A 26,897-nucleotide genomic window follows, 5' to 3' on the forward strand; every position below is an offset into this window, starting at 1 on the left:
TGAGGTTCCAATGGCAAGTAACAAGTAGTTTTATGCAATTTTTCCTTTTCTTGGTTGATTAAAAAAATTGCAGCTAATTTTGAAGTTTTTATTTCCTTGGCCTAAGACCTAACCAAGACATAAATTATTTATTTTGATGGTTTTAATCTATTTTAATATTTTATCGTTAAGTAGAGGACGAACTTAATATATACAGTAAGTAAAAACACATCAAGTTGAACCTTGACTTGTTTCCATACTTTTGTTTTGTGGTGACTCAAGCAAATTTGATAAATGTCTATTGATTTTTAGCTTACTCTCTTGTTAATTTATTTTTGCTCTGTCTACTTTAAATATTACCTAACTATCCCATAGCCTTGGAAGAAAAATAATTCACTCGATATTTTTCTCTTAATTTTTAAAATAATAGTTTATATGTTTCAGGACTAAAATACATTAAATTAATATTACACAAAATATAATAACTCTATAGGCCTTATATACATACAGATATCAAGCATGTTGCTTTTTGTGTATATGAATTCCCCCAGTGGTGAAATTATTTGAAGTGAGCATTGCCGTTCCAAGGTTGAGAAAAAAACTGGGTTGAGATCGCATTAAAGTGCATTATTGGTATGTTTGAGGGGACCAAATAGACGCCATTTTGGAAATAATTGCCCCCTAAAACGGTCCCACAATGCACTGCGATTCCAAATTGACCCAGTTTTTCCCCTTAATCTTGGAAAGGCTAATTATCACAAGTCATTATTTCCATGTTTTTTCAAAATGTCACATATTTAAATTTTTACATAATTATCGAATAGAGTCCTTAGTTGTGATGTCATCAAATTCCAAATTTTGTGTTTAAGTTTTGAAATGTTCAAATGAGAACATATCATTTGGAACAGTAACAACATTGCCCACACAACATTGCCCACATTTTGGCCAACTTTAAGGTTGTTGCGATCTGTAAAACTAAAGATATTTGGTTTAAGATCCTGAAATCATACAATTTCTCAAATTATTTCACCAAAATCCTAAAGTTCTTAAAGAATAATTTTGTGACATCATCACTTTGGTACTCTATTCCTAGAAAATATTGTGTTAATTAATTCCAGGCAGAAATAATTTTAAAGGTGCAGTAAAGATGACAACAAAATCATGTTAAAGTGCCATTAATTATGCTGCATTGTTGCGAGTAGTTGCAGTGTTACGTTATGAGTATTACCAATAAAAAATGCTGTTGTAAAGAGCAATGATAATTTCCAGTACAGCTGGCAATAAAAGCAGTTATCAAACCATGTTTTACATTCAAATCTAGTTGGATTCAGCTATTTATCTATTCTTTCCCCTTTTTACCATGACGCAAATATTTGAATATGAAGTAAAATAACTTTAAAAGTTTCTACAGTTATAGTAAGGGTATTTCCTTTCCTTTTGAGTTTTCTAAATTATAGACTGAATAACAGCTAACATACAAAAAATATTACACTTTGAACACTCTAATTTTTAACAATCGTGAATTTACCATTCACTTTGCAATCCGCATTGTGCATCAAGCACAATGCTTGGATTTTCTTCAAGAATTATAGCCGTATGAAAAGCTATATGCATACACATGGATATTTTAAGAGTAGTATTTACCAATTATTATAAAATAATTGTAAACTAATGTCCCATTTATTTCATTAATTACAAGAGCATTTCGAATTATTTTCCACATTATGACCAGGAAGAATAGTCCCATTTTCTCCCACAACAAGTCCTCTTCTCCCAGTATCATTTTCAACTATATGTTTATTCAAGAGTCTTGCTAAAAGATGAAAGGCATCTTTAACATTCTTAGAATCTCTTGCACTGGTCTCAATGAATGGCATGTCATGCGTCGTAGCCCATTCTTGGCCAGTTTCTGTAGACACTTCTCGATCACTTTCCAAGTCTATTTTGTTGCCAACCAGAATCGAAAGAACCCCTTCAGATGCATAGGTTTCAATTTCTATCAACCATTTGTGTAAGTGGTTGTACGACTCTCTCTTTGTGATGTCATAGACAATCATTACACCATGGGCACCTCTGTAGTATGATGATGTAATTGTTCGAAACCGTTCTTGGCCAGCTGTATCAAGAAAAAATAACAGTTATTTTTGCTCTAGAGTTTACTCTATCTCTAATGCTACAAATTGATAAAGAAATGATCTAAGATCATAATATTTGCAATAAGACAAAAAAATAAGTATGAGGTGTTAAACTTTTTTATGCCCTATTGATAAGTTTAACAGCTTCCTTGACTTTGATCAGCCTAGAGGTTGTTTCAGAGCAACAATAAAATCTCAGAAACCAGAAACATCAATCCAAATAGAATAACCTTTTCGTGAAAAAGATAAAACGATTAGCTAAATTGTTAGTAGGAAGGACCTGTCTTGAATATTTTATAGATATAGAATAAATTGTTTAAGCGGCAGAATTGAAACAGATTATTTAATATTGACATTAGCCAATGTAAACAGTTTTAGCTCTTCTGTTTTCACTTTTTAAAAGTTGGACTAACATTTCACTCTAATGAATATAAACGTTTCCTTTTATTTCCTATCTGTTAAATTGCATTTTTAGACGAAACCAATAAAAAAATACAGGTAAAGAAAGAAAGAAAAAAGGAAAAAAAGGAACTATCAAGCATAATCTGTTTAAAGAATAATCTTAAAAAATTGTTATTGAATTATACAGATGTTGATATCATTTTAAGGATTGTCTATCGTCAAGTAATTAGTGGATTCAGCATAGTATTTATAATTTTTAATTGTGCGGTGTTTATTATTGACAATCGATAAATATAATAGTACTAGTATTTGTAATAATAAATCCAAGGTAGCCGTGGCTCATTATGGCCTCATAACACAGATAGATTACCTCATAATTGAACAGGAAGCTAACACTTTCGTGGCTTTTTCAGAAATAAAGTTAATGGTTAATCGAATTGCGTTTTGAAAAAATCGGAAAAAATCGACATTTCTCCTATAGTCGAAGTTGTCATGTCTAATATAACGTAATTACAAATGAAAATACGGAAAACGGAAAAAGTTGGACATAATAATTTATGTTTGAAATCTTAGTGTCGAAATGTCTGGCATAAAATAATTTTCATTGTTATGGCGCTGTACCCGCGAAAAAAGAGTTGGTCCCCGTGATTTAAGCGGAGGGAAAACATATTTCAACCAAACGTTGAAACCTTTTAAAATCTTAAACGAAATGTTTTGGTATTTTTACTAATAGTGTTCTCTAATCTTTGCGTAAACAAGTGAAGATGAAAATATAAATTATTAGTATTATGACAGCGGGGTTTTTCGAGGGATCTCTTATTTTCCTCATAGCTTTTCGGGTCTTTTGGTAATTTCAATTTCATTGTACTCGTTGACAATCTCAGTTCGCATCCAGACACCACGAACAGGGCTACAGTAATCGATGTTCCGAATATCAAAGTTCACTTCATCCTAGCTTAACGTCAAAATAATCTATCCTACCTGTGTCCCAGATCTGTAGTTTAATGATTTTGCCATCCAACTCAATAGTTTTAATTTTGAAATCCACTCCGATAGTACTGAGGTAGCTCTCTCGGTGCGAGTCGTCGACGAAGCGAAGCAACAAGCACGACTTACCGACACCTGAGTCTCCGATCAACAATATCTTGAACAAATAATCATACTGAACTTCAAGATTGATTCTAGAATCGTCCTCCATTATCACAGTTTTTTTCTAAGGCGAATGGTAGCATATAAATTAGATTGACATCCGCAAGAAGTGGTAGGACTCCAACTTGATCACTCAACACGATGTATGATTAAAATATTCTCAAAATGTGGCGGGCAGGCTGACCTTTAATTAATGTATGCAAATTTAATATCTCTTATCAATCACACTTGTCCTATCTTTTTCTAATTTAATATTCCCATTACATTATTTGCCTCATTTTTAATAAATAAGGTGCTGGTTCTCGGAAATGATTACTAAAATCGAGTTTCATTTATTTTTGGCGAAGAAGTAACATTTTTTCGAGTGCTCTCTTACTGTTGTCAAATTCAAAATAGTTTAATTTTTGAAGAACTTTATAACACGCAGAGGGATGGTACCTCTTGGACTGGTTGCGGATCCGGTTTTTGCTGTTTTGTGACAGTAGGATAGCTTGTTTTGTGAAATTAAACTTTGTTGTTTTAAAGATACCATCGTATCTAGCATATTTAACTATATGTATCTAGCAATCGACTGCTCATTAAAGTCATTCGACTGTTCATTTCCTGTTGTTGGTTCAATTTTCATCTTTCCTACTCAAAAACATGTCATTAGAATAGTTCAAAGGTTTACAAGCTTTTACAAACTGGGAAATGATAATACGAATGATAATCTTTATTCAAAAGTAGGTAAACGAATACAGCAAAATCTAAAGTTGTTTTCAATTTGACCAAAAAAACTGCCGAGGGATCTAGTTATAATCAGCGAAAAATACGATGCCGTTTATCAATTGATCAGAGTACTTGGTTAATCTAAGTAACACAATCCGGTGTGGCAATAGGATCTTACTACGATGCAGATAACACGATAACTGTAGACGTTAGTGGACGCACGTTTCGACAATAGATACTCACGAAATCATGCTCAGTAATACGTTTTCATGAATGCGTTTTTTAAGAAGCTATTCAAAACCCAGATAATCATTAATTTTTTTCCCGAAGTGCCCACCCTCTTCACATGGAGTCTAAAACATGAGGAAAACTAACAAGTTTATTAGCCTAAACCTATGGCTGTTTAGCGCTACCCCGTTAAAATAATTTCTCCAACTACAGTCTCACACTGCCCTCCCTCCCAAAAAGTTCAATCCATTTCCGTGCCCCTTACCCCAACACGATGATACACTAGTAACCTCGATAAAAACTATACAAACACTCCACACTGAATCATGTGATAAACCGGGGTGGGGTATGTTTAAACTTTTCTGACTTTTCTAACGGATCCCCTACCCGGCTGAAACATCTTTAAAGCTTCCTTTACTAAAGATTTTTAAGCCCCATATGCTTCGCTTCCTCCCCAGAAATAGTTGCAAAGAAGATCCCGTAATAGACGACCGAGCTTCCCTCTCCTCCCAACAAAACTGAGGAGCAATCATGCTCAAAAACAGCTCCTTCCATCAAAGTACATCAAAAATCTTAACAGACACAATTCCCACACACACCGCGCACGCGCACAAGGATCAATTCATATAAAAGGGTAAGCGAAGAGCAATCTCGTACCCAGAGCCTTTATTTCTCACAGCGCATGCTCGAGAAATAAAGGCTCAGAGTACGAGATTGAACGAAGAGCTTGTCATATATACAACATAAAAGTTTCACCAAATGCGCGACAATTATATACTAAACAACGTCAATCATATATTATTCAAGTTTTATTCACACTGTTAATCGTTAAACTTGTACTAAAAATATATTTACGATTAGGTGGTTCACAAAAGGGAAAAAACTAAATAAATTATTTAGACTAAAAATTAAATAAATGAAGAAATGGTGGCCACACTGGATAGAATGTTAATTGTTCTATACAATACTGGATGGAATATAAAACGGCTTCATCCAACATGGCCGCTTTTTTAAAAAAAATTTAAGGAAAGACAATGAAATCCTACTAGACATAATCCCATAAGAAATAAAGTGTAAACTTGCCATTCCCAGAAAGGTTTGCAAACCACCCACCGACTGCTAAGTATTTTTGAGCTTAATACCTCAGGCAGCGTAGATATTCTAATAAATCAATAAAATGAAAAATCGTATGATTTACGAATCACTAATGTCGCAAACAGAAATCCTGTTGAGAATAAGGGTATATGAATATGATATAACTACAATAAAAAATGAAAAATCTACGACTTAGAATTCTAATCTCTTTCTTTTCATTAATTAAAAAGTGATTCCCATGCCATGACTTACAATTAATTCCATTCGGTTGAAATGGTCAATATTGCCGCCCACGCGTAAAACAGGTAAGCCCAACTATGCTCGACTACTACGCTTTTCATGTACGTGCACAAATACAAATGAATACTTTATTTTGAAACTATTACATCCATGTAATTCAACATGCAATGTAATGCTAATGGTCCGAGAAAAAGAACTTTGGTGTTATGTAAGATTTGGAAAATATCCATTTCTTTTAGACAGCCGATTCAGCCTTTTCTTATTCCTGTGTATTAGATGCCAAATGGCGTGCATACATGCTAAGATTAATTTTATTAGTAGTTACGTAAGTGATCATTATCGTCCCAGAGCTTGCTTTTCTAGTCTCTGTCGCAAAAATTGCGTTTGCAAAAAACAAATTGCGTTTGCAGTTGCATTATCGTAGTCTACGATTTTACTGGTGTTTGTGTTTGGGGACATTTTCATAAAAATGAAAACGTTTCCTCTCTTTACTTTTGCATTTGCGTCATTGTATTTACGTTACTATAGTACGCGTAATTTTGCTTTTGTTTGCACTGCTCTGTTGATTTTACTGCAGGAGTAAACAGAATACAAGCTCCAGAAACGAGAAGTTATAAACTACACATGCGCAGCTCAACTGTTCATGCGTACGAGCGTACCTGCGCGTTCTTCTAGTGTCTGATTCTATTTATAATATCGAAATACACTGAATATCATCCTCGGGAACCCAGGGTAAAAATTTTGTCGCTTGTTTCTCGCTAACAGAAATAAAAAAATCTAAGTATTTTTTCTGGGAGCGAGAAACGAGCGACAGAACTTTACCCCTGGGTTTACGAGAATGACCAAATATCTGCTCCCTATATATATAATAAGTTAGGGTGAAGATAAGTCTATAAAGGGGTCTTAAAATTAAAATAATTGGTGAATAAAACGAAGCTAAACTAGCATGGGACGAGGGATCGTCAATATCTAAAATTTTAAAACCTGTTTTTCCTGACATGTGCTATAAGCTAAAAACTGATTTTTTCGCTTACGCTTTCGTCGTAATGGGTACCCTGTCGCTACTAGTAACTCTTAACATAAGAGAGAACCAAGAATTATATTTGATTTGCCTGGTATTCTGTAAGATAAAAAATCATCCCGCATCATCAATAATACCATAGACACTAGAGAAAAACGTTTGCGCATGCGTGCACTTCAGCACGTTTTCTAAGAATTTTGAAGAGTTTGAGTGAGAAAATAAATGTTTGTTTTCTCCAAGTATACAAAAAAGTTCGAGAGCATACTTTTGTCAGACAAAGATACTGTATTAACAAACACAATATGAAAGAATTAGTCTTAAGTTTCAAGCATGGGCACTAACTTTTGGCATTTTGTGAACTCCAATTTATCAAGTTTGTTTGAAAGTCAAATTTGCTTATGTTTTGACTAATTTGCACACGGATTCAGAGCATGCGCAGACGTTTATCACTCGTGTCAATACCATATAGACTCATTGCATGTGACGTCAAAGCAGCTCAATTTGGAGGACAAAAAGAGAATTTCAATCTCATGAGAATTGGAAACCTATTGTTATGTCCTCAAAATCGAGCTTCATTCCGATGTCTATTCAAGCAACTGGCTTGAATATGGTAGAAGCCGTTCTGAAACAATTATAAAGTACAGTTAACGCACAGCATATATCTAATGACTGTTTAGTAAAGAGAGAACATGTTGTGCACGCGTCCACCTCTCACTCCTATCTTGTCGTTGTTTCTTAGTGATTATCATAAACATTTTCCAATCAAAATGCACGGAACTCCCTACTTCCTTCAATCAATTTTACAATCTACTTACAGTTACTCGTTAAGTTATTTGAAACTAAAAAAATCCTTGCGCATACTAGAAAATAGCTTAACTTTGCAAACCTATTTAACCCATGGACGCCATGTTGGTTGAATATCAGTGATTTCTTTTGCGATGCCAACCAATATGGCGGCCACGTATTTTTTTCTTAATTGGTGATTAATATATTAATAAAGTGCAGTGGAGACTGCAGGGTAGATTCCGTACGACTGTGAAAGCCATGATTGACGGTAAGGTTACGGAACTGACGTGATTTGTTAAAAAAATCCCAGCCACCGAAATCACCGTTTATTCATAGTGAGTCCTAGAACAAACTCTAGGCTGATCTTGTTTAGGGCGCGAATCATACGGCATCGTCAATTGGGGGGTCTCTGGGGTAAAAGTAAAAGGGTATGCTCGTCGTATATTGGGTATGCTCGTCGCGATTTGGTATCTTTTAGAATGTTAAAATTCGGCATTTCTTGGTATCTTTTAGGGTATCTCTTAGCAAACAAAAATCGTCCAGTCACGCACCTTTTTGGTAAGACTTATGGTGTGATTTAAAAGGGGTGTTTTTGAAAATTTCCCACAAGTAGCATACTTGATACTTTTATCCCGAAATCCCCCCTCCCCTTGGGGCATCGTCATGGTCATGGATCGTAGCGTTACTTTTTTTTCCAGTCATACGAAATTTAAAATGTTACTATTAGTTATATTGCTAGGAGATCGCGACCTCCATCCTATTTATCGTTATATGATTCTGCTAAAGTATTAGGAACCAATTTATATTATGTAGGAGACATCTTTTCTAATAAAAATGATTGTTGGCCATTGTGGTCTAGCTTGGATTCAAAGAACTCCAAAGGACATGATTGACAAATAGTCTTCGTACCCAAGATAGACCACAATGCACCATGTTCGCTATCTCGGAAAGAGTCTGTAGGTGAGAAATCAGCGAAATTTTCCAAGTTCCTTCCTTCCCTTTTTGAGAGTTAAATATTTTAGCACTTCTTCTCATTTTGTTGCAAAATACTGAGCACTATCCCTCTCGATAATCTGTAAGGGGATATTCAGGAAGTCTTCGGTCGCACACATTTTTCACCCACTGAGCCCCAATCCCCACCCTCACCCTATCCCCCCAACCTCACCTGATAAACAATGAATATAAAAATATGTATTAATGCAATCATGGTGCTTAAACATCGATTTGATACAAAACTTATTCAAAATGAGATTAAAACAACAAAATCCAATATTAATGGCTCTAATAGCTTTAACTGTATGCCATTTCCCAAGATTGGGATGCCTGTGGTTTATGAATAGGTAAAAATTTAGAAGCGTGAGTCCAATGGACTTTGGTTCTTGGAATTCAACTAGAAATCACCTACATAGAGGCTGGGATACTAGAACTGCTGGTAGCTGAATATATAGATGAAACCTTGAATAAAAACACCCAGAATCCATTTTGGCCCAGTTGTACGAAGGGTGGATAGCACTATGCGATGGATAAATCCTTATCCAGTGGATAAGATGCTGTTATCCAATAAATTTATCCACTGGATAAGATTTATCATGTCGAATAGCAATATTCATCCTTCTAACAACCAGGTCCTGTACTTTGTATCATATGATGAACCCTTCTAAATCCATGGGTCTTGATGCTTGTTTGTTATATAGTGTCTATTTTCCATTCGCTCTGTGAAAACAAAGATATTTTTATCAGAAAATAAGGGATTGAAAACCATATTTAAAATCATGATAGATGTGTTTTGATTCATTTATTAGCGTCTGTGGTGCACTGGGTGTCTGGGTACACGTCACTCACTAGTTGGTTTATCATGATTATTTATATTGACATTTATGATTAGGATGGTGGTGTACCCTGGGTGTCTGGGTACACGTCACTCACTAGTTGGTTTATCATGATTATTTATATTGACATTTATGATTAGGATGGTGGTGTGCACTGGGTGTCTGGGTACACGTCATTCACTAGTTGGTTTATAATCATTTATATTGACATTTATGATTAGGATGGTGGTGTACACTGAATGTATGGGTACACGTCACTCACTAGTTGGTTTATCATGATTATTTATATTGACATTTATGATTAGGATGGTGGTGTACACTGGGTGTCGGGGTACACGTCACTATTTTGTTTATCATGATTATTTATATTGACATTTATGATTAGGATGGTGGTGTACACTGGGTGTCTGGGTACACCTCACTCACTAGTTGGTTTATCATGATTATTTATATTGACATTTATGATTAGGATGGTGGTGTACGCTGGGTGTCTGGGTACACGTCACTCACTAGTTGGTTTATCATGATTATTTATATTGACATTTATGATTAGGATGGTGGTGTACGCTGGGTGTCTGGGTACACGTCACTCACTAGTTGGTTTATCATCATTATTTATATTGACATTTATTATTACCGTTTAGGACAGTACAGGTGCACTGGGTGTCTTGGGGTACACAGCATTTCTGGTTGAAGCAATACAGGAAAAAAAAGTTTAAACGATCCAATGAATAGTATAAGTAGTTTTCTCAGTCTTCTTTAAACAATTATTGGATAGCAGAAAATCTCCAGCTTTTTTTAAGCATTCAAAAAAATTTTTTTCCAAGACACAGCATATCACAGCAGTGAGTTTACATTTCATTTAGTAAATTCGATTTAACTGTTGATTAAGGTTTTTTGAAAAAGATTTACAGTTATCACAATAATGTTGTCCATTGACTCATTGCCTTTAGCTCTTTATCACACCATTTCAATGTATTTCACAATATTACATTGTTTATCATGACACCAAGGTTTAATTTTATCATATTTATATGTTTTACGGTTATCACAATAATTTGGTCCATTGATCCATTGCCTTTAGCTGACTCTTTATAATACCATTTTAATGTATTTTGCAATTACATTGTTTATCACGACACCATGATTTAAATTTATCGTATTACAGGCGATTATAGGCATTATTCACATATCTACAATTAATTATCACAAAAGAAACAAGAGAATCATTTTTGTTTGAACATTCCCTTAACAAATAAGGTGCAAAACATTGACAAAGTCAATGCCATAGGGTTGCTATTAATGTAAGCAGATAACAGGCAGATTCAGGGGTAAGGTTTGACATGTCAATAATCTTCTTCCCACTATAGAAGTAGATATTGTTGGGTACAATCTTCAGTAAAATAAATAAATAATTCACTTATATTTAATTGTCTAGTCGTTCTAGTGCATTCCCACTAATTGGGGACACTTTTCCCTCACACGCACTACCACTTCATTTAATATTATATGCACACAACGCTCAACTCACATGTTTATTTTTACGGAGGGAGGAAACCGGAGAACCCGAAGAAAACCCTTGTAGTATAGGAGAGAACAACGTCACACCCGCTAAAAAGAGCTATTGAGATTTGACCAAAACAAACAATAGTTTTCAATGTCGACTTGTTCTATTGTTTTGCTTATATTGTTTCTTTTTCTATTGTATTCATCCAATTGGGTTACATCTTCTTAGAGCTGCGACCTTGCCCACAATCATAGTTTTCTATACTTTTTTCTAAACTGCTCTAGACTAACAATCTATCACAAAATAATTTGTTTCAATGTTTTATTATACTCTGTATTAATTTACACTACATTTTTACAACTGTCCTAGACACATTTACACAATGCATATAAAAATGTTTTTTAAAACCTAAAAAACCATTAACATAAAAAAGGATCCTCTATCTAAATACCTTGGTTAAAAAGATTGGCTCCACCTTATTTTCGCAGCTCACTTCTCAATCCCATTTTTCTAATGTTGCCCTAAGGACCTCTTAATCGCATACATTGATTTGCTGGTCAATGTGAAGTTAGCTTTCAAAAATTGTTCCAACTTATACTTTGCAGGGCTAAAAATAGCGGGTAACGGACGTCAGTGTCACCACTGTGTTCAGTGTTCTGGCTTAACGTTACTGGTGCAAAAATGAAGGACAATGCAAAGACTTGACAGACAAGTTCCAATTCTGGGCAGACATTTTCCGATATCCGCCCTTTATTTCAAGCCCTGCTTTGCAGTAATTGAATGCTTTGTGTTGCACCAGCAAACCAATGTGTGGAAGAGGGAGAACAACAATTACTTCCACCCACTTCCTGAGCACTTAAGTCCAGAGGGTAAAGACAAAATGCTAACAGTCTAATAAGAAATTAGTTTTGATAATTTAAATGCTCTGAATTGAGAGGGTTATGGATGTTTTTCTATTCTAAGAATGATTAGAAAATTAACTTTTGCATATCAGGAAACATGTACTGAACTATTGAGACATGATCTTACACAAAGTAATGTTGCAAAGACAATGTATTGCTGTCGGATAATACAATTTCGTTTTTTTATATGTCACTGACTTTACCTGACTGTGCTTTGCTGTACGTTTTGCCTAAACGATTTCCTAGCGCTCTACTATCTTCTTCCTGATTTTTTTCCCTACTAGCTCGATCCTTTGTAATGGAAACCCTGGTTACTTTAAGCTGAGAACAGTATTAGTTTTATTTACTGTTGTGGTAAATTAACTAAATCATTAATTTTATTAATTAAAATTGCAAAAAATCAATTCGTAATTTCAATGCAAATGGCATAAATATGTATCATCATCTAACCATAATTTCATAATTATTATTTGACATTGAAGCTAAGTTTACAAAAATAACCAAAGCATTTTTGTAAATCAAATCAAATTCAATTTTCAAAGTTAGTTTTTTGGGGGGTGACAAAAATTAAAATCTTAGATGTCTGCTGCTTTGTTGGCTGCATAATTATGAAAAAGGGTGTAAGATTGGTTTGCACTTGATTTTGCCTCTTCTTTATAATGCCGAGGGACTGATCATAATATTATATTGCTGTGGGAAAATACCCTCAAGGGAGTGGCCCAACAAACTCTTCTTACATAAAAAGCTGAATCCAGGAGTTAAAAACAAGACCCAAGAGGTGAGTGTACTGTTACACCACCCTGGACTTATATTGGTTAGAAACAAGGAAAGCGAGAACACTGATAAGTTTAAGTTCTTACTTTGGATTGGCCCACAACTTCTTTTCATTTCCAACACTAAAATAACAAAAATATATATATATTAATTAAATGCTCAAAATCAAAATCAGAAGAAAACCAGACAAAAACTTGGCAAGATAATTGTAAGATTACTGTAGAAATGTGCTCAAGAGATACTTACTTCTGGTATGATGGAGGCTGGCCCATCTCCATCATCTCTGGGCCACTGGAAAATAAAAGGACTAATATCAATAATGGAAGATTGGTAATGCACTGTTATCTCAACTACATATATACGAAACACCACCAAAATCGACATCATTACCCATCATCACTATCATCATAACAATTATGACTACCATTGCAGTCATTATCACCATGAATATCATCATCATGACCATCATCACTACAATCACCACCACCATTGTCATCACCATCACTATCATCATAACCATCATCATAACCATCGCTACCACCATTTATCACCATCACTATCATCATAACCATCATCATAACCATCATCATAACCATCACTACCACCATTTTTATCATCATCAATATTATCACTATTATCATAAACACCATTATTAACATCACGACCACTTTTGTCATTCATCACCATCATCATCATCACCACCACTTGTGTCATCATCAACATCATCATTACCATCATGACCACTTTATTGTCATTCATCACCATCACCATCATCATCATCACCATCATCATCACCAATTTTGTCATTATCACTATCACCATCATCATTACCACTTTTGTCATCATCACCAACACCATCATGATCACTTACTACCATGATCACTTTTATCATTTATCACCATCACCATCATCACCACCAATTTTGTCATCATCACCATCACCATCATGATCATTTACCATATCATGATCAATTTTGTTATCATCACCATCACCATCATCATTATCATCACAACCACAAACATATCATGACAACCATCATATATAAAAGAATCAGTGCCATCTCTATGTCCACCACTCAACCTAACGATTAATGAAATTTGAAATTATTTAAAAAGTAAAATAAGCATATGGAACCAACTTACTTTGCATATTCATCAAACTCGCTCTCATATTTCATTCTCCTGTAGTGCTTAGCAAGCTTTACACTGAAGATGATGGAAGGTATAAAGAAAAACAGGCAGAATCCAATACCCAGCCAAAATCCATTCTGGAGAGAAAGTAAAACAATGGATTAGAATGTCTGATCAATAGGCAATCTTCAGGTAAAACATTTAGCAGCTCATGACAGCTGGAAAACATTTTTAGCTGCTTAGAATCAAGAAAATTTGCAGAACTGTTGTGTCACTTTTCCTCTTGAAAGTATGGATTTCCAGGTCACCAAATTAAAAGAATGTTCCTAATGAGCTCCTGATAACCGTTACACGATAATCAATGAGTTTATAATCAATGTCAGGCACATTTTTTTATTTTGACAGGCTTCATGACACCTCAGTTTTGCAGTGATGTCACATCGCTATTTCAAGCCAGCTGGTGTCTATGCCAGGATTAAAATACTTACGAATGGGTAAAGCATTTCGTTACAAAATAACACAACAATTGCATCAAAGATGTTTGTCAAAGGTTTACATCTGCCTAAATCGTTTTGTAGCTATAAATTAAAGACCAAAACATGGTTAATATCTTCTTGTCTTTATTAATACTGCCATCACTGACCCCATCATCATCATCACCACTATCATGATCATTATCACCACCATTGTTAAAATCACTACCATCACCATCATTATTTCATCCACTCCATCATCACACCATTACTGCCACCATCATCATCATCACCACTATTAGAATCATTATCACCAACATTATTAAAATCACTACCATCATCATTATATCATCCTCTCCTTCATCATCATCATTACCACCACTGCCACCATCATCATCATCACCACTACAGTGTTAGGATCATTATCACCAACATTATTAAAATTACTACCATCATCATTTCATTATCTTTACCACCACATATGGCATATATTTTGTTTAGTGATGAGGGTGACTTGAAAACAAATTAAGGTGGCAATAAAAGATGATGATAGTGATAACAATAAATAATAATAATGATGATAATAATGAAGACCAATTTTAGAAGTTAGGTCAATTTAATGACATCAGGGCATGGGAGTAAATAACAAATAAGCTTGTGTAATACATAATTATTAAAGTGCTACTACGACGAAAATCGCTCAAACTTGGATTCAGCTGAAACTTCCTAAAAATACTCTTTAAAGGTCCAATAATCACTGTATGAAGTGTTTTCTCGATATTCAGGACGAAAGTAGGATATTTTTACGATTATTTTTTGGAGTCTGTGACGTCATACACTCAACATCAAACATTGCTACATATATTTCTTTGTATATAAATCCTTAATTTATTTTATTCCTATGAAGCCCAAAGGGTGGTTAATGTGCTTATTTCACATTACTTGTGACTATAATTTATATTTTGGGGTGTTTGGGTATTTCTTTCTCCCTTTACTACTGATATTTTGATCATAAACTACAAAGAAATGTATGGAGCGATGTTCGATGTTGAGTGTATGACGTCACAGACTCCAAAACATAATCGTAAAAATATCCTACTTTCGTCCTGAATATCAAGAAAACACTTCATACAGTGATTATTGGACCTTTAAAGAGTATTCTTAGGAAGTTTCAGCTGAATCCAAGTTTGAGCGATTTTCGTCGTAGTAGCACTTTAAGTAACTCACCAAGTCCATAATGTGATCAGTAAATTGGTATCCATAGCCAAGTACACGATCTGTATATTTTTTTACGAGCTATGAAAGAAGTAAATGATTAAAGGGAGATCTCAATGAATAATGATGTTCCTGATACACTAGTTAGGACAGCTCCAGTGGTTTCCAACTGGTAGTTGTGAGCTGCTGCATGCTGAAATTATTTTGTTGTTGCTGTCCATCAAAAATAATCAGTTGGTACCTTTTATATCTTTGTCTGGCAGAAACAAAAAAACAATTTCTCAACAAGATGTTGAAATGCCTGAGTTTGTAGAATATTGAAAATTGCAGTAAAGTTGTTTAATTTATTAGTCTCATGGAATGACCCAGTAACATATCACTAATATACTGGTCGGTAATCAAGAAACTTACATCAACAATCTCATTTGAAGAGTCTTGGAGTTTAGATTGAGCATTTTCTGCTGTTTTCAAGGCATCATCTGCCTCAGTCTACACAGAAAGAAAACAGTTACAAACCAAATGTTTTGAATGGTCTCATTTTGATAAAATTTTAATTAAATTTATATTAGATCAATGGGATATACAATAATTGATAATGAAGATCATTGGTGATGGTGATGGTGATGGCGATGGCAATGGTAATGGTGATGAGGATGGTGGTGGTGATGATGATGATAGTGGCATTGGCGGTGGTGATGAAGATGATGGTGTTGTTGGTAAATGAAGAGGATGGCAGTAAACTAAGATGATTGTCAGCATGGTGATGATGATGACAATGTTGACAGCAATAATGATTGTGATGATAGTAATGATAATAATGGTAGTGTTTTTAGTGATGACGATAATGATGGCGGTGATGTTGTTTGTGACTGACAGTCTATTGTCAGTTATCTTTAAAAAACGAACAATCCATGGCAAACTTACCGCAAGATTTCCACCAATTTTCTTGAGTTCCACAACATTAACTTCCATTTCTTTCTGCAAAGAAAAGCATAGAGACAAATAAAGGGTTAAATGAGGGGTCCTCGTCTGTGAATATAGGAAATTCCAGATTTGGACAATGTTTTCTACAGCTTTACTGCAGCATTACTTCAGGAGTACCTCAAGCCAAAAAGGCAGATTAAGAAGTACAGCTGTAGAAGTGAGTACCCTCCTCAGAATCTAGAATCACTGAAACATTAACCTTTTCAACTTCCCTTTCATATTATTTTGCTTTGAATTTCCTTTGTTTCTGAGTAATTGGGATTCCACAGATATCCCCATCTAAACCCATGAATACTAGACTACTTCGACAATATGGTGGCCGTTTTGGATCACAATGCATTACAGAGTTGTCAATAAAATTTTTGGTAGGTGGTTTTGAAATTGAAATAGGCGGTAAACCGGAAATCACTGGAGCGTGTAATCAAGGCATACTTGTCACCAGTGTCACTCTTCTCACAAAAATTTAAGATGGCAGACAACAATCGTTGTAGTTTTGATTGCGTTGCAGTTTTCAAGTACAGCAACAAAGATTGAGTTTAAAAAATTTTTATTCAAACATTTTGCTAGTTTAAAAAACTCTAATCAAGATTTACGAATACATTGAGAATTGGCTGAGAAGGTGGCCCAATTAGCAAGAGTAGGCGGCGGAATTGGCCAGTTGCCGGCTTCTATTGATAACCCTGCATTATGGGGCAAATATAGAGTCAATGTTAGGCTTGATGATATATTTAAATTAATTTTATATTGCCTGACATTATTACAGCGAAAGCTGGCACATCGATCACCCTTACCAGATAAAAAAAGACCAAAACATGAAACTCTATAATATGATTTCTGCTATCTTTGTTTCATCTTAACCCCAAGACACCTCATAATGTCTTGCAATCCAAGATGGCCACTGTATCATCGAAGTAGTCCAATATTGAGTTATGCCACTATAAAAATCAATCTACTTCACATACTGCATTCTCTTCTAACAATCGACATTAATAATAACTTCAGCAATACTCTGATCTATACTTACAGACTTTGCTTCCATCGCTTGCACAACATTACTATCAAGATTTTTCAGGTCATTAGAAACATTCCTTGCTCGATAAGCCAAGTCCTGGGGAAATAGATAGGCTAATATGTTAAATTATGTTGTCAAAACAATGAATTTTAATAAAGAATTAAATGAAGCTATTTGGAAAAAAATGTATCAAATCTGTTTTTATTGTACGTGTTTATCATAATGTCTATGAGTATTTTTACACAAGTGAATAAAATAAATCTGGTACATTAGTCATTGGTCATTGGCCATTGGCTCATTAGTGGCAATTTACATCTTATGCTGCTACATTGACCTGCTGGTAAATACATCTCACACGCACACGCTCATTTGTCGATTTTTGCACTTGCAGAGATAAATAACATTGAAAAAAAAACTCTCTTCCGTTATTTATTCAGTAAAAATACTAAAACAATTATTCGCCTCAGGCTCAGTTAATATTGGGGAATATATACCTTGCCACTCAAACACTGGCTTCTTTGTAAAAATTCCACCATATTCACTTCCCCTTAGGCGAATAATTGTTAAATATAATATTATTGTATTGTATATTATACAAAATAATACTCTTCTTATCCCAGAACTATTGCAAATTGAAACCATTTAATTTTCATGGAAATTATCAAAACACTATTATTAAATTCATGGATGTTGCATCATCTCATATTCAATCATTTTAATTTATGTTTTTTGTGTGTGTTATAGTTCTAAATTGTTCCATTCTTATTCATTATATTATGCTGCTGTTGATTGTTAACAGTAAATTAACATGTGGGCAGGCTACCAAAGTAATGCAACAATAAATGTGTAGTTCCAGAAAATATCCATACCCGACCCATGGAGGAAATTGGAAGTTCCTGGGGGTAGGGGGGTCCTTTTACAAATTCCCTCTATGGGGGTTTGGATATTTTCTCGAACTACACAATATTTGATCAAGAGGGGAGGTAGTTCACTCACTTGAGCCTTTTGTTTGTTTGGGTTAGATGGATTCTTTGCAAGTTTGGTCATATTTTCAGCAAATGCATCAAGGTCCTTTGCAAATTCTGTCAAGTTTACTTGAGTAATACCTTGCCTTGTCTGTAAATATTCAAGGAAAGAAAAAATTATTATGATTTTATTAATAATTTTCTTTCAATTTTCTTTCAATTTTCTTTTAATAAACTTAATCATTACTAATTACAGTGCATAGTGGTAGTGAGTATGAGTGAAAGCAAGCCCACATCAGCACAAGCTGCCTAACGATCATCCTGCTCTAGCAAATAAAATATTATCTTTTACTCTAATGATCAATCATGGTTGACTTGTTGATCATTTTATCATTCGACCACTGTCAATCAAGTGGCAGTGCTCAGCTTTTAGAATGGCTACTCTGCAAGAGGTCTTTTGTTCATCAATAGGTAGACGATGGAGCTATTATTTGCAAATACCAAAGACGAACATTCCTTACTTAAGGTAATACATGAATTTGAAAGACACAATTTCAAACTTTTGACCTTCTCTTTTAGAGTAATTTTATTTGGCCTGTGAAACAAAGTTTTAAAAATAGTGATAACATGCAGTCAAAGTAAAGTAAAGAAAACAATGGAATTATTATAACCAATTTATTCTCCTCGTAACACAAAAGGAGATATTATAATAGGTTAACCCTTTTGAGAATATCTCCTAAGATTAAATATTGGAATTTAGAAGTTGATTTTTGAAGAGGGAGGAAAGCCAGAGAAACTGGAGAAAAACTCTTGAAGCACAGGACAGAACCAACAAACAACTCTGCTCACATACAATAACAAGCTGGGTAGCACTTGAACCCAGGTCGCTATGGTAAGAGGCCCACACCACCCTTACTTCTCACTATCATCTGCCACTATGTGCAGGTATTATGCTTACTTAATCATCCATCTCTCCATGGCAACTATATAGTTATGAATAACTTCTCAATAAAATTGAGAGATCTTACCTCATTAAAGAATGAATCAAAGTCAATTTTATCAACTCCTGATTCATTGAGTTTCTTAAGACTCTGCTTAGAATTGTTGGTCAATATGGTTTTATCAGAAAAGTTGACTTTCAGGTCATTAAACTTTTCATCGACTTTATCACCCAGAAGCTGTCAATGTAAAACGCATTAAAAAGTATTAAAGAAAAGTAGGAGTATATAACAAAATATCTCTCAGAAGTTGGAGTGTTTGTCCATGTTTCCCTTAAATCTTTGGGTCTATGACTAAATCTACCAGCAGCAACAAGAAAGCCAAGAAAAGAAATGTGAATATGTTTCTTTATGGGCTAAAAGTTTATAAACGAAATATCTAATCAAGAAACTTCTGGTTATTCTTTTCAAGAAAAGAAAGCAAATAAGAAGAATCTTTGATGCTAATTTTATTATAATAATGACTTTGTGACATTAATTTCTTAAAATTGAACAAAGTAAAGGACTTAAAAATTTATACAAAAGTAAATGATGCTGAGATGTTGACTCAGTTGGTCATTTTCAAGTCAAAGTAATATTATTCTAGATCTTCTTTTGACTTGATAATTGAATGAGTCAAAACGTGGAAACATCGTCTACTTTTTGACATATATTTCTGTTTTTTTTACTCTGTACAATTTTAAAAACTCAATGTCACAAAGTTTTATAATCAAAGAAAAAAACGATTGCAAAATTATATAAATTATATTATGGTAAAACAGTTAGTTTGAAAACCTTATAATGACATTAGACGTTAGATTTGAAAACAAGGTATTTTTTCGGGCAAGAATGTTACGCAAGCTATATGGAATATAGAACCTAAAGAACCTATAAAACTTCAAAAACTATGTTAACAAAGGAATACTTTGAAGCTTCTTTTAGTTGGGGAGCAGGATAATAACTTTTTGAAAAAACAAAGCCCATTTCAGACAAAACCTTTTCTTCAGGTTTTTAGAATTTGCCTTTGACTCTATGGTTTCTAATCACACTACCAGAAAATGCCTCGTCTTAATGTTTACGCCTGTGATATTTATAAAAAGTTCGCTCATTGGAGTTCTTTTTATACTTACTTTTCTAATGTTCAATTGGCTTGAGATGTTGTAAAATTGTTCTATTTTGAGTGCTTCATAAGCTGGTTTGTTTTCACGGCAGTTTCTATGTAAAAGACAAAATATTATTTTATTGAGAGCTAGTGAAAATTAAGGTATGAAAACATCACACATTTCTGACCTTCCCTTCCCTTGATAAAATATTCTAAAACTTTGTATAGAAAGGTTGTTCTGGTGACTATGTATCAGGTTGCATATTACAACATAATGTATTTCTGTGTGTCTGAGCCTCTCCCCTTCCCCTCTTCCCTTAACCAGAAATGCCTACAATGAAGAGTACCCCATTTGGTTCTAGTCCCCACCCCCAAACAGTAATGTTGCTATCCCTTTATTACTGTTTGGAGATAGGGAGCAGAACCCCCTCCCCATCCCCCTCCCCCTCCCCCTCCCCTTCTTCCCTTAACCAGAAACGCTTACGATGAAGGGTACCCTATTTGGTTCTAGTCCCCACCCCCTAAATTAAAACCAAGAATCAAGAAACAGTGTCCCCAAGCCATCCCAATCCAAACACTATATCTCCACTATTAACCCAATTTTATCCTGAAGACATCTGTACATCATTAATAATGTATTATTTGACTTACTTAAGGGCTTCTCCCAACTTGAAAGTACTGTTCTTTCCAAAGATATCGTCAAATGGTGACTTTCCATCCCAAAAGTTTTTATTATCAATGATCTGCAGGAAAAAATCGTAAATTAAGAGTTGTAAACACTTGCAACTCTGTTGCAAATCTACAACAATGTTAGACAGTTTTATTAGTAATGACACCACAAAAAAATTTGCTGGGCAGCCATACTTGGGCCTTCAATAAACAAGGTCAGTTAACACATACTAGTCCCAGACGTCTTGGCGAGTGAAATATAAGATGGCGGCTATGTTCAATTCGTGGCGTTTCATGTGGATTTTCACCTTGTTTATCGACAATATAATGCGACTTTTATTATTTCAAAAGTACTACAAATATTTTAAAACTATCAGGAAGTATTCTGTGGATAATTCATGCGCCCTTTGGGGCACACAGAGTTACATTTGTGCGCCATTTCTGATTTTTATGCGGGAATCCCGCAATGGCGTGGCCTGGTAAGAACACCCCTTTTCTTTTTTTTGAATTTTACAAGGTAAACCTTAAGGCTTAAGCTTGTGTGGCCATGTATCCTCACTACATTCTATAATATTCTATTATTACACACAATAGCCCACTTCCGAGATATGCTTCGCTTGTCATGCACAAAGGTTTCAGTATGAGGCTACGTGCTAAATACTCAGTCATTCGTGACAGGCGGTAAGAATAAATTTAATTAAGCACGTAGCCTCATACTGAAACTATTGTGCGTGACAAGCGAAGCATATCTCGGAAGTAGGCTATTCTCAGCTCACGTGTAGTTTTTTTTATGGAGGGTGAAAACTGAAGAACGTGGAGAAAAACCCTTAGGGGGAACCACACATCAAACAAACTTAACTTGTATACTAGCTTGGATGGGGCTCAAATGCAGGTCCCTTGCCACAAGCCTTGCATTGGCAAGAGGGCAACGGACAATCCCTTAGCAGCATACACCTCAGCAAAGACCACCCATGCTACCCACGAATGGCCCTATTCCACTGATATTTAGTTAACCTTTATTGAGACTACCTAAGCAACAATTGATATTACAAAAATTCAACTTACGTTAGCAAAGATTTTACCAGTTTGTATGGGCTCACAAACTGCTCCTTGCATGGGTGCTCCAATGATGAAACACAAGGTTGTCAATAACATCAAAAATGATGCAAAAATAAAACAGAAACCAGTTGCCCTGTAAAGAAATGTTGATTAATAAACCATTACAGCTGCAATCCTCAATATTCTGCAAACTCTGACATTTCAAGGGCTTGTTGTGAAATTGAATTTTTTTGCTGCTGTCATTCAAAACTATTCACTTGACACCTGTTATATTTAACTGGCAGCAGTGAAAAACCAAATTCCAATACCAAGTGTGCATTATATTGAGAATCGCAGTAATGTATTATATTTTTTTAATCTTTTTTTTCCTATTTTTCATCTTTCTTTTATTGTTGGAAGTTGAATTCCATGTTTTCAAAAAATCATATCTTCAATGGTTTGCGTGCAATCTTCACGAAACTCATCTATCTTACTAATATCTTTATGACAACTTTGAATATCATGAAAATGAAGAAACGTTTCTGAAAGTATCGTATTAGGGGTTAATAGGGGCACTTTAAGCCACAACACAATATTGGTTCACAATGTATACTGTACTTTCACCAACCTCAAATGACATTTATTTATGGTACTTACGCCATAAGGCAGTTGCCTCCCATATTAGATACTGTGCCTCTGTTGGTGGGTGTGGCTTCCTTATCAAAACCACAAATACCACACATCAATCCAAGGGCCATTAATACCACAATTAGCAACAGAAGACAAGTGAGACCGACGCCAGCATACCACCTATACATTGATACAACAAAAACTAAATTATTTGACTGGATGTGGTAGTGGTCCACTACTGGTAGTGCATGAGAAACGAGACAGGCCGAAACAGCTGTCCACCGTTTCTAGTTGAGCTGGCTCATTCCTTACGGGAATTGAAGGTATGAAAGGCCGATTGGCCCTCTTCTTTATTTGTTTCATACAAGGCCCTTAATTTACCTATTACATATGTTCTTATATGATGTGAAAGCCCATCCCACATGGCTTACCGCCTCATCTCTCATGTACTACTTTGTCGTGGGATTCTACCAGCTCACTAGATACAGCGTGCTGACAAGGCCCAATACAGGCCGAAACAGCTGTCCACGGTTGTGAAAGGCCCATTGGCCCTCATTTCTTCTTCAGTGGTTTCATAAAAGGCTCATGATTTACATATTATGCATGTTCTTAACTACTGGTAGATAAAGAGGTTGTATTGGAGACTACGTTTGATTAACAGCACACTGTTACACCATACTTTAACATAGAAGACATATTAGATTTAAAAGTGTATTTGTCTCTCACACAAGGGGTCTTGGCTTCAATTCCCAGAATTGCTATTGATATTGACAAAAAAATTTTTGACGCAGGATGTAAACTAATGATCAGCTATTACTGTGGACACCATTGTTTGCCCACTTTCAGCCATATGCAACACTCAAACTTTATCAATATCCCCAAACTACCTCTGTACTGATCTAAGTCAGGGCATGGCTTACTCACAGATTGAACCCTGAAACAACCTCTGGGCTGATCAAAGTCAGGGCAAAGCTAACTCACAGATGAAATTAAGATTTAGCTTGTTAGAATTTGTGGAAGAAGGAGAACTGGAGAACTTGGAGAAAACCCCTTAAATCATATTTTTATTTATTTTATTTTTATGTAGAGGCTTTCATCATGCTTGACTTACAAAGGAGAACAAAAACAAAAACAAAAACAAAAACAAAAAAAAAAACAACAACAACAAAAAACAAAAAAGCAACAAAATTAACAAGAATATAAAAGCTAACAAGTGTAATGAGGGACAGGCAAACGGACTCTAGGTTGTACAGTAAGTTTCTGAAGATTGCCTGATAGTTATAGATACCTAGGTCATTCCAAAGTTGTATAATTCGAATAGTCTCTAAATAAAAAAGTCCAGAAGTGTTAGGGGGGGGGGGGGTAGATTGAGATTTGACAAGCCACTTCTTGTGCAGGCCGCAGTTGAAAGAGACATAATTGTTGAGAAGAGAAGAAGAGACCTAATATACTTTTCTCGCATGTGATGTAGAGTCCAGAAATTGAACCAGAGATCCAAGAGGCAAAACACGTGCATAACGCAGAGAGAGGCAAATGAATTATTACATACTGTATACATAGGGATCCAACATTTGATTAACTGTGCTTACCTATACTGGTCATATTTTTTTCCATAATCAACACCATCATTGATAGTGTTTTTCATTTTTCTTAGAGGCTCCATGATCGTCTAAAACGTAAATCAGAAATCATAATTCATAAACCTTGATTCAATGGGGATGAGTGCTTTATCAGATCACAATTATAGCATGTGCACACGTTTGTTTCTTGTAAAAGTCTTCATGATGGTCTAAAACTTAAATCATAAGACCAGGGACGGCGGAGCAGTTTTTTGATTGGGGGGGCTCAATAGTGACATTGCATGGCATGCATGGTGGGGGAGCTGAGTTTAGTGAAAATGTATTAAAATTTCACAAAAAGTGGGGGGGGGGGCTAAAGCCCCCCAGCCCCCCCCGGTTCCGGTGCCCCTGAAGACTGTCATAAATCTTGCTTTCCGATTGGTTCGATGAGTGCACATATTATGTCCACATATTTGTTGTTTCTTTAATTATAGTAGACTGTAAAAAATGATTTCTGACGACAAACAAAAACAAGTAAATATCATTAAATATGAAATATTGTTTTGCTGTGCTATGCACTGTCAGTACAAATTAACACTTCCACAAGTTTTGATTAGTTTGATTTCTTTTTGATATCTCTTTGATAACCTTGAATTGTGCTCTTTACTGCTAACCAATTACGTATCAGTGCATCACTTTGGTAACCAGTCAACTCACCCACAGACCAACTCGCCCACCCCAACTCGCCCACTTATAAAATCATCGATCATGAGTTCGCCAAAAGATTCCAAAAATCAATAAATGACTCATTACTAAATAGAAGGTTTACCGGTTTCATTGACGAGACGGTAACAACACACACGTTAATTGTCATGAACACTTGTCACACAACAGTAATCATTCGCTTGTAAAGTTTTGGAATTCTTCATGATATTCCTTCACTTTATTCACTAGGAGATTCATATAAATGAAGGAGAAAACATTTTTGCTTGGCTCAAGACTTTACGTTGCAAGTTACTATGGGGGCTAACTTATTGACTTCGTAAGTGATATCTGCGATATCACACACAATACTTGGTTCACTCAGTTGGATTAATTCACTTCTTCTGTGATATTTCTGTAATATTTCCGAAAGAAAATACTAAACATCTATAAAATATTTCATAACTGTATTGGATCGAATGTGTATGTATGTGGATTGAAAGTGTATATAGGTGGATTGAAAGTGTATATAGGTGGTCCGAAAAGACCTGGACCTGGTTCGAAAAGACTTTGGTTGAAAGAGACCGGTATTCATTTAAAGTTATCAAAGAGAAATCAAAAACTTGTGGAAGTGTCACTGCATTGTGCGTAACACAATAATTAAGACTTACCTTCTCTGACTGATCGTTCAGCTTGTCCAGTAACTCTTTGACCATATCTGTAGCATTATTAATCATGTTTTTGATTTCTATAGCATAATAACAAAGATGATTAGTTAGATACATGTAAAATAACGGTATTGCTAAAATAATTTACGAATAATACTCCAATCAACATTAATTTATGAGACTGATAACTATCTTTAATAAAATAATAATTGAAATCAGTTTCCAAGCAAATGTTTAAAATCACAGGCTGAAAAACTTGTTGGAAACATAAAAAACAAAAACCTTTAAGCTGAGTTTTACAAATAAATGAAACAATAAATGAAAAGTTATTTTTATATACAGAGTGTCTATGTACAACTATCAAATTTTCCCTTTTCCGAAGGGACAGAACTATAAATGAAATGGGAATAACTGAAATTTTTCATAAACATACAAACTCTGTGTCTGCGAGTTTCACGCAGCGTGCAGCTTGCAGACACAGAGTTTGCATGTTTATGAAAATTGCAGTTACAGTAGTGGCTCTTTTTTCACTAGATTTCAATTGAAATTTAAACTTTTAATTTTGCAGACAGAGGAAAACTGGAGAGCACAGAGACAAACCCTCGAAGCATAGGAAAGAACCAACAAGCAACTCTACTCACATACAACAATATAATGCCCTGGGGGACTCGAACCAGAGTCAAATTGATGAGGGGCGAGTGCTCTCACTGCTCTGCCACCCATGCTACCCATAACAGCATATGGAACCCACTCAACTTGAACATATAGATCATTCAAGTAGTGTCAGTAAAAAGCAAACCTAGGCTTGAACTACGTTTGAATTTCCCATAACAACATATCAAACAAACTTAAAGTTCTTGAATGTGGTTCAGTTGAGCATCATTAACCAGTAAACCTAGGTTTGAACATATTTGCTAAAGGCAGATACCCCTTCTCTTGGTTTACAGTCATTTCACCCAAGGACCATTTCGCCCATGCCAATTCGCCCATGCATAAAATCATCGCTACCATTGGAAAT

General features: G+C 35.0%; 2 protein-coding genes across 6 annotated transcripts in view; both read right to left on the reverse strand.

The window, feature by feature from the left end:
* Positions 1–74: 74 nt before the first annotated feature.
* Positions 75–3,822, reverse strand: LOC116291628 (uncharacterized). The gene is made up of 2 exons (XM_031698852.2): positions 3,498–3,822; positions 75–2,095 (listed from the first exon to the last, which is right to left on the reverse strand). Exons 1-2 carry the CDS (start codon positions 3,712–3,714, stop codon positions 1,668–1,670), a joined length of 645 nt encoding a protein of 214 aa, XP_031554712.1. The 5' UTR covers positions 3,715–3,822; the 3' UTR covers positions 75–1,667.
* A 1,570-nt stretch (positions 3,823–5,392) lies between these two features.
* The window catches only part of LOC116292800 (prominin-1-A), a 36,554-nt gene continuing 15,049 nt past the window's right edge, over positions 5,393–26,897 (reverse strand). For 4 of the 5 annotated variants that reach the window (XM_031700251.2, XM_031700322.2, XM_031700398.2 and 1 more), the window contains exons 9-26: positions 25,883–25,959; positions 24,540–24,619; positions 22,978–23,130; positions 22,348–22,474; positions 21,265–21,356; positions 20,642–20,726; positions 19,563–19,712; positions 18,566–18,685; positions 17,582–17,665; positions 16,498–16,551; positions 15,985–16,062; positions 15,586–15,654; positions 14,374–14,463; positions 13,898–14,022; positions 13,002–13,046; positions 12,842–12,877; positions 10,210–10,258; positions 5,393–9,456 (exon numbers count right to left, since the gene is read on the reverse strand). In XM_031700251.2, the coding sequence (XP_031556111.2) occupies positions 10,213–10,258; positions 12,842–12,877; positions 13,002–13,046; positions 13,898–14,022; positions 14,374–14,463; positions 15,586–15,654; positions 15,985–16,062; positions 16,498–16,551; positions 17,582–17,665; positions 18,566–18,685; positions 19,563–19,712; positions 20,642–20,726; positions 21,265–21,356; positions 22,348–22,474; positions 22,978–23,130; positions 24,540–24,619; positions 25,883–25,959 (1,511 nt within the window). In that variant the 3' untranslated portion in view covers positions 5,393–9,456; positions 10,210–10,212. The remainder of the gene's footprint in view (positions 9,457–10,209; positions 10,259–12,841; positions 12,878–13,001; positions 13,047–13,897; positions 14,023–14,373; positions 14,464–15,585; positions 15,655–15,984; positions 16,063–16,497; positions 16,552–17,581; positions 17,666–18,565; positions 18,686–19,562; positions 19,713–20,641; positions 20,727–21,264; positions 21,357–22,347; positions 22,475–22,977; positions 23,131–24,539; positions 24,620–25,882; positions 25,960–26,897) is intronic. The other variant, XM_031700471.2, reaches the window with a different exon arrangement.

This window comes from Actinia tenebrosa, unplaced genomic scaffold (genome assembly GCF_029948245.1).
Source record: "Actinia tenebrosa isolate PJP-AT-01 unplaced genomic scaffold, QUT_ActTen_1.0 PGA_scaffold12__29_contigs__length_12842862, whole genome shotgun sequence".
NCBI lineage: Eukaryota > Metazoa > Cnidaria > Anthozoa > Actiniaria > Actiniidae > Actinia > Actinia tenebrosa.

Bases quoted from the DNA above. Each gene is read 5' to 3' on its own strand.
- LOC116291628 (XM_031698852.2), bottom strand. From the start codon at position 3,714: ATGGAGGACGATTCTAGAATCAATCTTGAAGTTCAGTATGATTATTTG. The intron at 2,096-3,497 runs GTAGGATAGATT...TTCTTGATACAG, and splicing joins ACTACAGATCTGGGACACAG to CTGGCCAAGAACGGTTTCGA.